Genomic DNA, 14,413 nt, shown 5'->3' with positions numbered 1-14,413 from the left:
GGGACTACTGGTCGGGCTCAGGTCAGGTCCCCACTGTGGGATCCATCAGCTGGGGTCACATGGTCGTGGGGCTGCTGTTACCGTCTGCAGAAGGGACGGAGAGATGCTGAGGAGGCGACCCAGAACCGTCCCCCCGAGTTGCTGAGCGGAGGAATAAGACCTGCTCGGACCTGCATTTTGGGACAAGGAGGCATTAAAGAGGACAGTTTTTTTTTTCCCCTTTTATTCATAAAAACAAATTTGCAACAATTTATTAAAAATTGATACCATGCAATAGGGGTACGAGAAATTCCTCATTTACATTTGATTCTGGCAGTCCCGGTCTAATTTAAAGCATTTGTGCACTAACGTCACTGGAAAATGCCTTCAGGCTGAAGCCTCTTCGGAAATGTATGGTGTGTTTGCTGCGTATAAAAGAACCGTTAGATAGCTAGAGTCACTTCTGTGGGTCTTGTTATTTGCAGGGAAATTAAAAAAAAATGGGTGAACCTACAGTATCATTAGGACAGAAAATGTACTTCGTGGGTGAACCTAGAAGACTGAGCACGGTCAGGGGTCACAACAGGTTACGGACGCACACACTCACCTCTGACTGTCCAATACTTTTTTGTTTCTGTTTCCTGCTATGCTGGAATAATATTTCTACAGGTATATTTGTGTGTGTGTGTGTGTGTGTATACATTATGTACAATGAATTGTCTCCTTCCCTTGGAAAAATTAATGTGGTCCTTTAAATTAAATCTGGTTTTGGTGAAATCAAGAAAGCAAGTCAATACTGGTAATACACAGTGAGTGACAACACCGATTTGTAGTGCCTAAAACAGACAATGACTTCAATTTGACCTGTGATGTGTTGACATTTTTTTTCTTCCCTAAAAGCTATAGTACCTCCATAACCTCTCTTGGGGGGAGGGGAGGGGAAAGCTATGCTACATGAAATAGGGTGTTTTTGAAATGTTGGCGATGGTAGGATTCCTGTGGGCCCTTTTGTCAAAGTCTGGTGGTGACAGCAGTATATTCCTGACTTCAGTGGTCTGGGAAGAGATTATTGCCTGCCTGTTGAAGCTGCCATTAGGTTTCTTTAGGGAGTGAGCGACCGCTCAGTTGTGCAGACGTCCTGGACGCTCTCCTTCAGGCCTTTCTTTAGCAAAGAATGAACCTGTCTAGGAATGTCACAAAAGTCGTCGGGAGCCTCTCTCCACCAGGTTATCTTGGTAGAGGGCTGTGCTAGGAGCTTCTCTGAGCCAAACCCCTGGCGGTTGTGAGGACCGAAGGTCATGGTCATCCTGATTCCTCACGGGTCAGGGCTGCTTCACGGTTTGGTACGAAGCTTTCCTGGACAAGATCAAGTTTTGATCCTCAGAGTGACCCTGTGAGGTAGGCAGGACGGGGGTTATTTTCAACCCCAATTTGTTGGGGAGGGGAAACCGAGGCTCAGAGAGACACTAGTGATTTTCCCAAGGTCATGGAGGGAGTCAGCCATGGAGTGAGGACTTGAGCCCAGGTTCGTCTGTCTCCCAGGCCAGTGCTCTCTGGGGTTCGGTTGAGAAGGAAGAGTGATCTTATGAATGAGAACCAGTGTGTTGACTGTGACCCCCAAGGGCGAGCTCCCTGGCTTATCCGGATGGAAGGCCACCTTCGGGAAGCCAAGGAGAGCCCTCGGCTAGCAACTCTCTCCCTACGACTACAGGGATGTCTTCTAGCAGAATGCCCAATTCACTTTGGTCAGAAACAAAGTCAGTGGGAAAAAAAACCAACCCCAGCCAGCCCTTGGGCCCTGATGAGAGGTTAAAGTGCACAGTCTTTCTTTAGCGTGTTTGCTGGGAACAGACATTCCATGATTAGCTCGGGTGGTCCCCCTGATTACTGGAACACCTGATACAAACACAAGGACATGGCCAATGTGGTGGGTGCATGACCGACTGTCGGTGAATGCTGCAGAGTGGGTCTGCAGTGACGTGCCCTAAATCCCCATGGTCCGGAACGGGTGTTATTGTGTTAATGTGTGGCATTTATCAGAGAGTAAGGTCCCACCGGGAGGCATGGGAGGCATGGGAGTCAGCCTGCTCCCGTACCCCAGCCCTCGGGCCACCTGGCTGCCCTGCAGACTCCCTGTTCCAGGAAGGCTGGGGGCCTGGCTGCCCTGCCCACCTCCTTCCCCAGTGGGCAGAGGGGCTGGCCTTGGCGGGGGAGGGACACAGCCAGGGATGTGTGTGCAGAGGCAGAGGCGGTTTCTCCAGAAGCCCCTCGCCTCTTCTCAAGGCTGCTCAGGGACACTCGGTGACTTCTAGCTGGAGTTCTAGTGATTCTCTCCTTGTCTAGGATTTGTTTTGTTTTTTGTTTTTTTTGCAAAGTTTCAAATATCCCAGCTCTTCCTTCTTTGCAGACATCGAGGAAGAAGTCATTTCCATTCCTCTTCTTTGTGAAAGAATAAAAACTTCACAAATAAGGCGCGAGGTCAGGTGCCAAGTGCCCCCATCCTGTCCACGTGAGTGCCACCGAGCAGCCCCACAAGGCCAGCCGTGGCGCCTAGGGGCTCCGCAGCCAGAGCTGACAGTGTTCCCGTGGCCTCTGCTCCGTGAGGTTCGGTCATGGGGGAGGCCCCGGCCCCAGGCCTCCCACCCCTACAGGCCAGAGACCATAACTCGGAAGGAGGGTGGCACGTGTCTGTGGCGGGGGCTGGCGGTGGGGCTGACGCAGGGGCTGACGCAGCTGGCATCCACGCCTCCGATGGATGGCAGGTAGGCGTGGTGGAGGATGGGGAGCTGGAGGGACAGCCGGCGCTGGATGCTGTAGCACGGGGAGGGAGAGAAAGAGAGAAAGAGAAAGAGAAAGAGAGAGAGAGAGAGAGGAAGGGAGGGAGGGCGAGGGAGGGAGGGGGCGAGAGGAGTTTTAGTGAAGGCTACCTGGATGCTCACCAGAACGTTCCTGGGACTCGCTTTGGCTAAGAACCTGATGGTGGGAGAACAGTTATCCCGAATTCCAAGATCTGTCCATCCCAACATCTAACCATTCACCCACCTAGCAGGTATTTAATGCGGACCTACACCTGCCAATGACTGCCCTGGGAATAACCAGGGAGATGGACCAAGCAAAGGGGCCGCAGTCTTCCTGAGCGAGAGTGCGGCCATTCCTAAGCACAGGTTTTGCTCATCTCACAGGGCTTTCCTGCTGATACAGACAGTTCTCACTCTACTCTCGAGAGCCTCCAAATGGACTGAGAGGCTTCTCGCTGCTCTGGCCTTCCACATTGGCCCCTCTGCCCCTGCCTCGCCCAGGACCTCAGCCCTTCTTGCTGGGCTGATTCCAACAGAAATTCCTTCCTGGTCTTTCAGCTTCTTTGGTGACTAGTGTTATCTTTCCAACTCTGGGGCGGTACATGCAGGGCTGCCTAAGATCTTTTGCCTAATTCTCCAGGTGAAACTCTTACGCACTCTCCACCCAAACCCTACCCTCAGGCGGCTAGTTTTCCCTAACTCACTGCTAAGGGCAACTCTTCCTTGCCTTTGCACATGCTCTTCCCCCAGCCTGGAATACTCTCTCTGTTTCCCCTTCACTACCCAGTTTAAACTCCTCAGAGAGTGGGCTCCATCGTCCTCTGAGCTCCCAGAGTTCTGGGTAAATTCCAGAAGCACAGCCAGAAAAGCCCCGAGGCGGGACGGAGGCAGGAGTGATGGGTGATTCCTGGCAGTGTGTGTGGGGGGCTGTGCTCTGCCCACCTGCATCTTGTGTGGTTCTCTCTTGTACCTGGGAAGCTGCGTTCTCGGTATCCTTAGGCCTCCTGTGTCCTCAGTGCCTGACCGGTCAGGTGAGGCCCTGCCCCCTACCCCCAGATCTTCACAAAAACCCAGTAGGTAAAAGAAGTATTGCTAGTCCCACTATAATGACTAGGGAAGGGTACAGAGTTTAAGTAACTTGCTAATGGAAACAAAGCCAGAACTGGGGAAGGTGCGTCTCCTGCTTCTTCTGGGGAACCACAGTGCTTTGTGAGGGAGGCAAATCAACTCACAGGGGTCACCTCATCCCAACAGGTATGCCCCTGGTGTGTATGCATGGCACTGAAGGATCCCAAGATGGATGGGGACAGATGCAATGCCGCCCCCCTCCCCCAGAGGACCTGTGCCTTGGAGAGTTTCTACCAAGGACACCTCACAGGTGCTCATGAGGTCAGCGTGTTGGAGCTCTCCTTTTGAAACTCAGGTTGAACCTGTGTGTGTAACCTGAGCTCTGATCGACTCCTTAACGCAAGAGGGTGCTGGCAAAGAGTCCAGGTAAAGGGAGGCTGGAGAATAAACCCTAACCTGGGAAGGGCTATGGGCCTGGGCCAGGTGGACATCTGTCTGTGGTTCTCAGAGCTGTGGTATTTTGCTGTCTGATAGTGGGGTCCTGTTTACACTGTCATTCATTTAATAGACGTTTGCCAAAAACCTATCAGTGCCAGAGCCTGCATTCAGTCCAAGGGACATGGGAGGGGCTCACCCCTTATCCTCAAGGTGCTTACACTCTAGCAGAGGGTACTCATAAGCAAACCACTGACGACTGCCATACAACCATAATAATTATTCTGGAGTGTAAGCCAATGAAGGCTTGGAGCTAACTGGGGTGAGAAGCTATTGGCTCTGACACTAAATGGCCCCAAATTACACTATAGTTGGTGATTTGGTTGTCTTTGCTGCTTGTCGCTTCCCAGGGAGCAAGTTTCAGTGTTGACATTTCTTTTCTTTCCTTTTTTTTTTTTTTAAGATTTAAGAGAGCAAGAGGGGCAGAGGCAAAGGGAGAGAGAGAATCCCAACACAGGGCTTGATCCCATGACCCTGAGATCATGACCTGAGCTGAAATCAAGAGTTGGACGCTTAACCGACGGAGCCACACGTGTTGGCATTTCTGATCTCTGCTTCCAAGCTGCTATAAGCAAGGAAGAACTAACAATTGCCAGTGGGAACACAGCTAACAGAGCTTAGATGTCACCTTCTCACTGAATCGCCTCTGATCGCTCTATTTTTTTTTTAAAGGTATTTTTGGGAATCAAGTCTTTTTTTTTTTTTAAGATTTTATTTATTTATTTGACAGAGAGAGCGAGCGAGAGAGGGAACACAAGCAGGGGGAGTGGGAGAGGGAGAAGAAGACTCCCTGTGGAGCAGGGAGCCCGATGCGGGGCTCAATCCCAGGACCCTGGGATCATGACCTGAGCCGAAGGCAGACACCTAACGACTGAGCCACCCAGGCGCCCCTCTGATCACTCTATTTAAGGTTATAATCCCTCACCCCTTGCCCTGCTTTATTTTTCTCTGAAGCACCTAGGATGTAATACACTAGATTTTGCTTTTTTAAATGAAGTTCTTGTGTCACCGGATAGAATATAAGCTCTGTGAAGGAAGGGATTTTTGTCTGTTTTTTTCACTTCCTTGTCTGACACACAGTAGGTGTCAGTGAATAGTTGTGGAATGGTTAAATTTTATATATAATGAAGGCACTGTGCCTCAGATGGTAGACAGACCTGGGTTCAAATCCTATCTCCTGCACTTAGAAACTGGGGGAGCATCGACAAGTCACCTGCTCTTTCTGAATATTCGTTTTCTCATCTGTAAAATGAACCTTGTAATTTGACCTGTATCATGGGGTTGCAGTGGGGTTCAAATAAAATAACACACGCGAAAATGCGGTACAGATCGAAATTGCTGTGCAGGAGTGACATGCTCTTCCGCAATACTCAAGGAGAGAGTACTTACTGTTCTGGGGAGTTTATATCTTCTATAGGATCTTTGCATGTTCGAGAGGGCTCTGTTGTGTTCCACTGTAGCTGGGGATTTTGATCGAGGTGATTTTTTAAAATGGCCTTTCCCCCATCTGAATGCAAAACAACAAGATCACAACACATTCTGTTAACTTCATTAAAAAAAAAAAAAATGCAGTCTTTCTAGGATGCTGCCCAAGGAGAGAGAATGCAAAAGAGCCTATTATCCCTCCAGAGCTGCAGTTTCTGCAGTAGCTCTCTAGGGCCGAAGGCAGTGAACCCAAAAGCTTCCACCCAAGGATGGAAATGGCATCCTGGGGATTTCCTTTCTCCAAGAAAAAAAAGGGGGGGGCGGAAATCCAGTCAACCAATGTAGGTAACATAACTTGGAAATGGAAAGTTCTAACATAAAGGCAAGTTTCACTGGTGCACAGGGATGTAATGACAAAGGAAATAACCCTCCAAGGTAAAAAATATATATCCCTAAGACTGCCAAAGACAGAAAAGAGTAGTAATAGTGAACTGCTGGTGGGAGTATAAATTGGCATAATCTTTCTGGGGGGTCACTGTCAATAGGCATCAAACCCTAAAAAAAGAGTGCTCATCTTCTACCCAGAATTTTTCACTTCTGGGCATTATCCTAAGGAAATAATGAAGGGTGTGTGTGAAATTATACACAAGATGTTCAAATCAGCATTGTTTATAATATAAAAAAGTTGGGACTAATCTGATTTTTCCAGTAATAATGGATTAGTTACATACTCATGTATGTATGGGGGCTCCATTCAAAGATATACTGTGTAGCTACAAAATGTGATGATGTGGATGCTTTTTCAACTCTCTAAGCTTCAGAACCATCTAAGGAGATTTAAAGAAATATTAAATATAAAAACCCGGCCCCCACCTGAGGGATCTGCAGGAGCATTGCTGTTTAGTTGTTTTTCTACAGTGGGTAACTTCGTCAATGTCATTTTGCCCCCATGTGAGTACAGTGGATCCTCTTTATTCATGGATTCTGTATTTGTGAACTTGCCTACTCGCTAAAATTTATTTGTAACCCCAAATCAATACTGCTAATGCTTTCAGGGTCATTTGCTGACACACAGTGTTGAAAAATTAACATTGACCTCATGGTCAGCAACCGCACTGTAACGCATGCCGGAACGAAGCCCATCTAACCCATGTTTTTATTTAAAGATTTTATTTAGTTGACGAGAGAGACACAGCGGAAGAGGGAACACAAGCAGGGGGAGTGGGAGAGGGAGAAGCAGGCCTCCCGCTGAGCAGGGAGTCCGATGCGGGGCTCGATCCCAGGACCCCAGGATCATGACCTGAGCCGAAGGCAGACGCTTAACGACTGAGGCACTCAGGCGCCCCTAACCCGTGTATTTTCTCTGTCGGGCACATCACAGCCTTCTCGCACTTAGGCATGCGTTATAGTGCTGTTGACCATGAGGTCAATGTTAATGAATCAACACTATATGTTAAATAAGACGTCTGCAAGCAGAAACACACATACAACAAAGTTATGTATTGATTGACCAAAATGTCAACCCAAGAGAGCCTCGCAGGAACCAAACCCTGTATTCCCCCCAGGAGCAGTGGTTCGGTAGTCACTAATTAATTCATGATTCACAGCAACTTTATCAAACACAATCACCATGAATAATGAGAGCTGACTGCATATTCTTAGGATAAATTCCAAAAGTGGAACTGCTGGGTCTGAACAATTTCTATTTCAACCAGCAAAGTTTGAGAATGCCCATTCCCCCAACTGTGTCCTCAAATTCTCTGTAACTTTTTGGTCTGTCTTTGCCAGTCTCATTGGTGAAAATGTTATCTCACTAAAGATTTCATCTGCATTTTAAAAAAAGTTTTTATTTATTTATTTGAGAGAGAGAGAGAGAGAGAATGAGTGGTGGGGAGGGGGAGGGCCAGCGGGAGAGGGAGGGCGAGAGGGGGAAGCAGGCTTCCCGCTGAGCAGGGAGCCCCACCTGAGGCTCGATTCCAGGGACCCTGAGGTCATGACCTGAGCCGAAGGCAGAGGCTTAGCTTAACCAACTGAGCCACCCAGGTGCCCCTCATCTACAGTCTTTTAGTAAAGAGTGAGCTTGAGCATATTTTCATAAACATAGGAACCTCTTGCACTTCCTTCCGTGAGAACTCTCCTTTGCCCATTTTTCTTCTGTGTTGTTGGTCTTTTTAATTAATTTGCATATAATTATATATGTCATATAAATTATATAAAATTTCTCCTTATACGTAAGAAAATAAGCTCATTACCTGAGTTACAATATTTTTTGGCTTGGTTTGTTGGATTTTTTGACTAATGATGGCTTTGTGTTGTTAAAAAATTTTTTTATAGTTAAATTTATCAACCTTTTCTTTTGTGGTTTCTGTGTTTTGCATCAAGCTGAGAGAGGCTTTCCTCTCTGGATTATATATATATATATATATATAAAAATGCTCCTGTACTTTCTGTGCTTTCTTTTAGTTCTCCCATGGTTTCACTTTCTACATTTAAATCTTTTATCCATCTGGACTTTATTTTTGTGTAAGGTGTGACATAGGGATTTAACTTTATCCTTTTCCAGATGGCTATACACTTATCCCCATTAAATGTATTGAATAATTCATTTCCCTCCACTAATTTGAAATGTCCATCTTTACCAGATACTAATATTTCTGTGAATAATTTCTATTCTTTCAATTTACTTATTACTTATCTCAATTCAAACTTTTTTTGCAATCAACCTATATAGTAAGAATTTTATAATTTGCTTTTATAATAAGAATACTTATGACTTCTGTAATAAGAAGAAACTATAAAAAACTAAAGATTTTTCATTGATTTAAAAAATAATTTTATAGCAAATTAATGAACAAATGCTGACAAAATGCAAACAGAGAAGTATATTAAATGTCAAAGGAATCCTTTCTGCACGTACTGTTCCTTTTCACACAGGTGGATACTGTTAATTTGGTGTTTGTTCTTCCAAACCTTTAAAAAAATGCACTTAACACAATGCACACACAGACGTGTGCATGTGTGTGTACACTTATGTATATCATAATGCTAGCCTTCATCTTGTTATTTTCACTTGGAGAGCTCTCCATATTTACACAGATAGATCCATCCCATTTTTTTTTTAAGATTTTATTTCTTTATTTGACAGAGAGATAGAGAGCACAAGTAGGCAGAGAGGCAGGCAAAGGGAGAGGGAGAAGCAGACTCTCCACTGAGCAGGGAGCCCGACGTGGGGCTCAATCCCAGGACCCTGGGATCATGACCTGAGCTGAAGGCAGCCGCTTAACCGACTGAACCACCCAGGCGCCCCTGATCCATCCCATTTTCTAATAGCTGTATTATGTGCCTTATTTGATTGTGTCATAATGAATGAAACTGCCCTATACGATGAACATTAATTCCAGTTTTTCTCCCCTACAAATAACGTGGTGATGAGCACCACGTGTATACGTCTTCGCCCACGTGGGAGTACTTCCCAGGGGCAAGATCTTGCTAGTGGAGTTGTTAATTAAGAGGTTTAACATCGAGGGGCGCCTGGGTGGCTCAGATGGTTAGGCGTCTGCCTTCGGCTCGGGTCGTGATCTCGGGGTCCTGGGGTCGAGCCCCGCATTGAGCTCCCTGCTCAGCAGAGTCTGTTTCTCCCTCTGCTTGTGCTCTCTCTCTCTCAAAATGAATAAATAAAATCTTTAAAAAAACAAAGAGGTTTAACATCTAACATATGGATATGCCCGACTGACTTCCAGAACATTGCAGGAGAATGCCTATTTCTACACACTCTTAACAACACCGGTGATCTTGGAAAATTTTGCTGAAATGTAGGCAAAAACTGGATTGTGTTATTTTGGCTAGCATTTCCCAAGTGGTTGGTGAGATAGAGTGTCATGTCATAGCTTACTGACCATTCCTTTCCCATACATCGAGAAGGCACATTTGAAACCGTGAAATGTCACTGGAAGAAGTAAGGTAAACTCTTCACTAAGAACACTGTGCCCCCAATCAGAACCCCGGGACTGCTGGCCATGTCATGTACGTGCGCCACTGGAACCCAAGAGACCGAGGGACAGAAGCCCTGGCTCTAGGCAGGGTAGGACTCCAAATGGAGCCCGAACTGTGGATGCCAGGTGCTCCAGCTCTGCCTGTGTGGCTTCAGGTTAGCCCCACCCCCTCTCTGAGCCTCAGTTTCTTCCTCTGTAAAGTGGAAGATGGCCAGCTGCTGTCTGATACCAGGTCCCCACGTTCCAGGGACCCCGCCTCCTCCTACCTGTGCTCTCAGTGAAGTTCCCAAGGTTGAGGATGTCGTTGAGTTCTTGGTAGTGGTTCTGTTTAATGTAGGTGGTCTTTTCTGGTGTATCCTGCAGCTGCATAGTGACCTCTTCCAAGTCTTTATCCAGCTAGAAGGCAAAGGCTCCAGCTGAGTTAGAGCCCCGGGCCCAGCCCCTTCAGCCCAGCTCACAGGGTCATGGGACTGGGCCTCGGGCGGGCTTCGAGAGGGCGCCCAGAGCCAGAGAGGCTGCTGCCTGCTGGGGAAGAGCTGCGGAGGGCCCCTGCTGGCTGTCAGTGCAGGAGGGGCCGGGAGAGGAGGGGCCTGGTCGCCGTAGTGATGTGTTCAGAGCAGGCTGGCGCCTTGACAGAGCAGCTGGGCTAGCCTGAGCAGGCAGGGCGGGAGAGTGCCAGGGTGCAGGCTCTGAAGTTGGACAGGCCTAGGGGCAAACCCAGGGCTGCCCCTTACTGTCTGTGTACTGGCTTGTGAGACTTGAGTCTCAACGCCTTCATCTGTAGAGTGTGGTAACAACAGTACCTACCTTTGTGGTTATTGTGGAAATTAAAGGAGGCAAAGCACTGAAAGCTTAGCCCAATCTTTGACACATCGTAAGAGTAACCTGCTACTATAGTAAAAGTACTATAATTATTGTTATTGATACCTAGCAGGACCCTTGCAGGGGAGGACAGATCTGTGGGCTGGTCAGCTGTGAGCCTCACATGGACACCGAAGCTTAGCACAGTAGGGGCTCCTCTAGAGGATGGACTGCAGCTGCCTTCAGTTATAGAAAAGTCAGGTGCAGGCCCTGGGGCAGTTTAGCCCTTGAGAAGCCTGGTGCGTGTGTGTGTTGGGGAAGGGGTGGTAACTGGGAAAGGCAGTGGACATTCTACTATAGCATAAGGGAGAGGAAGTTATAAACTGTAAAGTGTTGTTCTGATGTCAAGAGCACAGCCATTAATTTTTAAATACATTTTCACGTGGAGGAGGAGAGAGATACCTTTTTCTGTGTGACTCAAACAGCAGGGCTAGGAGCAAAGGAGGCCAGATTGTGACTCGATTCCAGGAAAAACCACCCAGCATTTTAGGGATTTTGACAATGACTTCGGTTTCAGGTTTCCTGAAGTGAGTGAACTCTTTTTTGCTGGAGTGTGCAAGTAAAAGTCAAATGTCAAGTCATGGTCGTTCTAGTCAGAGAGAGGTCTGAGATTAAAACGGAATCAACAATGGGCTTTGAGGGACAGAAACCTTTTCTACTTTGCTCTGGTGACCAGTGGGGGGCTATCCCATCCTAAGGCAATCAGGCTTAGATGCACAGACAACTGTGTAGTAGATCTTTGTGACAGACTAATGTGAGTTCCCCCAAAAGGCTACTGGAATCTAGCAAATACAAATATGGAATGTCCAGTCCCATCTGAATTTCAGATAACGATGAATTTTTTTTTTTTTTTTTTTTTTTTTTAGTGCAAGTAGATCCCAAATACTGTATGGGCCCTCCTTATACTAAAAGTATGCTTGATTGCCTGAAATTCAAATTTCACTGGGGCACCCTGTATCTACTCCGGCAACCCTGTATCTCACTTCTTCCTCACGGTTCAACAGTAGAGAGCACATTTCCCAGCCTACCTTGTGTCTAAGTGTGATCATGCAAGTTCTTGCCAAGGTGACTGGAGCAGACCCAAAAGGTGCACAATTTTTTTTAATCACTTGCTCATCCCTTGTGTGGACTTCCTCTTCCCCTCCTGTGACTGAGAATAGGACATGCCTTCCCCCCCAGCTTTAACTGTCCTGGTGAGGAGTGCACCTTTCCTGGTGAGGAGTGCACCTTGGGGAGGGGCAGACCGCGGGAGTGAATGAGCCTCATCCAGTCATGGCCATGGAGGCAGAGCTGCTGGCCAGCCAGGACCCAACTCCTCAGGACCATTAGGTGAGAGAGAAATATTTTCTTTGGGCCACTTCATTTTGGGCCCTCTTTGTTACAGCAACTTAGCAAGTTATCCTGACTAACACGCTCGCCTTTGTTTCTTCCCCATTCCACTCGTCAAATGAGGGTTTCTCTGGGAAACATGCAGCCTGCAGATCATGGGCCAGTCACACCCCTGGACCCAAAGACAGAGGGGAAGAAGGGGAAGGTAATTTGGTCCCCCCTCCCAGGTGTAGAAAGCCCAGAATTGGAGGTCTGGCTTAGAGAAATCTAGTTATGGCCTCTCTGGAATGCTGAAGAACCAGTCAAGGACCCTCAAGACAACAGTGAGGTCTCAGCAAACTCTCTTGCCTGAAAGTTTCTCTTCACTCCCTCCTGTCCTGCTGTACATCATATGGGTGAGGGTGGTTGTTGGGTTGGGAGAGCGAAAAATCAAAGGTGGGGGGGGTCTCCACACACTTAAGAAGCTCCTATAATCTGGGAGCTCACAAATCTCCAAGAACTTTCTTTCTGAGGATGTCTGGAATTGGGGCATGTCTGGCCTCCATGAGCCTGGGCCAGGTGAGCGAATTCCGACGAACTGCCTCTGTCTAGTTTATGTCCCTGCTGGTTCTCTCAGCTGTAACCCCAGCACATGGGACGGCACAGCCTGATGCAGGGGATGTCCCGGGGTGGGGGGTCCAGGTTGGGAGCGGCAGCCCTGAGAAGTCCTGCCCTGAGGTAGACGGATGCAACTGGGAGGCTGGGGCCCTGGCTGCCGGTACTGGGGGAGCTACCTCGGTGATCTTCATTCGTAGGCGATGGTTTTCAGACTGCAGGCCCTCCAGGCGGGACGTGCTTGCTTGGTTCACGCTGGTGACTGAGGTGGACGTTTTAGAATCTTCCTTCTTCTGATTCTGAGTGAACTGGAATCGCCTGTTCTGGGTTGCTGCATCTGGGTTTGTTCTCAGAGTGATGAGCTGAAAGGACAAGGTACGGCTGAAAAGAGAAGCGCGGGGTCCTCCCCCTACAATCTCCCTCCACTCCACCACAGCAGGTCCTGTGCTGGAGGCAGCACGGACCCAGGCTGGGAGCCCGGAGCCCTGGGCTCAGGCTTGTCTCTGCCACTGACCTTGGGTAGGCCCCTCCCCGCCGTGCTGAGTCTCAGTTTCCTTCTTCATCAGCAGAAGTCTGGTCTCCTGATCCTGACTCCACCTGTATCCCAACCACCCCTCGGAGCCCACCGGCACCCCTTGGGCCTGATTCCAGTTAAGCCTCACTCTGCCTTGGGCCTCATTCCACATGGAAAATAACCCCGAGATGACAATGGAAGACAATGGATGGAGATAAGGGAAGGCTTCTGCTTCTTGGAACCATTGGTGAGTGTTGAGGACAGACTTGTGACTAGCTCCGTCATGGACAAAAGCATTGCTGTAGAAGAGAAAAGACGGCTTACCTGATCCTCATCTCAACTCATTTATTCAAGAAACAGTCCTGGTCTGAGGCAGGCTCTGGGCCTGGACTGGAGAGCAGGGACTGGGTGAGGCAGGGCCCCTGTCCGCCAGGACCCCACGGTCCAGAGCCCAGAAGTACCGAGGGCGAGGCTGGGCTGTGGGTGCTGTGGGCCTGGGCTGGGCTCTGTGGAGGGCCCAAAGGATGGTGAGGGAAGGGAATTCTAGGAGGGAAGAAGGGGCATATGGAAAGCAGGGGGGCCTGGGGCTCAGGGCGCTTATGGAGAAGGGCAGTCTGGATGGTGGGCAGGGTTCTTTGGGGAGACTGGAGGAGACTCAAGGGTCCTAAAAGGCAGCCTGGTATCGGGGGCTTGATTCTAAAGCCAGGAAGGCAATGAGGAGCTCTTGAGGGTGACCGAGAAGAGTGACAGGGTCAGGGCTGGGCTTGGAGGCATCTGGCATCTTTGACCGGAATGAGAGAATGTCAGAGTGCAGGCAGAGAGGTCTTGGCATTGGCCTGGAGCCTGGGCACGCGCTGACAAGCAGAGAAGGCAGGCATAGAGGGTAGCAGTGCTCCAGGGAAGTCACCGCTTGGCGACTCACTGCATGGAGGTGCTATGGGCCGTCTGTTTAGGGCACAGTGGACCCCGACTGATCTCTCATCCCCCCATACTCCAAGGCACACCCTACCCCACTCAGGCCAATAATTCCTCCCACCTTCTCTATTTCCCATTCTTCTCTGATGCTGAGACCAGCCTACTGCAGGGGCTCCCGAGATGCCCAGGCCTCTGGTTCACCTGCCCGCTGCTGGGAAGGATAAGGTTTGAAAAACACCCTCTCAGGCTGGTCTTGAAGGTCAGGACTTCAGATGAATGGAAAGTGTAAGTGGCTGTTAAAAGTGGTTATTTATTCCTTTTTACCCACTAATGCTAGTTCTGAGGCTCCATCTGAAGGGTGTAGCCAGAAATGGGGATCATGTGTTATGTAGAGAAAAGAAGTTCATTTATAATATAAAAAATCTGGAAACGACTGTAATGCT

At 48.6% G+C, this 14,413-nt stretch overlaps 1 protein-coding gene across 1 annotated transcript in view; it reads right to left on the bottom strand.

Annotated features, from left to right (window-relative positions):
* Positions 1 to 222: 222 nt before the first annotated feature.
* Positions 223 to 14,413, bottom strand: part of GABBR2 (gamma-aminobutyric acid type B receptor subunit 2) — a 342,515-nt gene continuing 328,324 nt past the window's right edge. Inside the window, exons 16-19 of the mRNA XM_025888598.2 lie at positions 12,721 to 12,903; positions 10,024 to 10,153; positions 5,730 to 5,847; positions 223 to 2,790 (exon numbers count right to left, since the gene is read on the bottom strand). Of these exons, the coding sequence (XP_025744383.1) occupies positions 2,625 to 2,790; positions 5,730 to 5,847; positions 10,024 to 10,153; positions 12,721 to 12,903 (597 nt within the window). The 3' untranslated portion in view covers positions 223 to 2,624. The remainder of the gene's footprint in view (positions 2,791 to 5,729; positions 5,848 to 10,023; positions 10,154 to 12,720; positions 12,904 to 14,413) is intronic.

The sequence above is a fragment of the Callorhinus ursinus genome, unplaced genomic scaffold, assembly GCF_003265705.2.
Source record: "Callorhinus ursinus isolate GAN/ISIS: 27379988/994484 unplaced genomic scaffold, GSC_fseal_2.0 scaffold24, whole genome shotgun sequence".
Taxonomy (NCBI): domain Eukaryota; kingdom Metazoa; phylum Chordata; class Mammalia; order Carnivora; family Otariidae; genus Callorhinus; species Callorhinus ursinus.
This window is presented reverse-complemented; position numbering and strand designations above follow the sequence as displayed.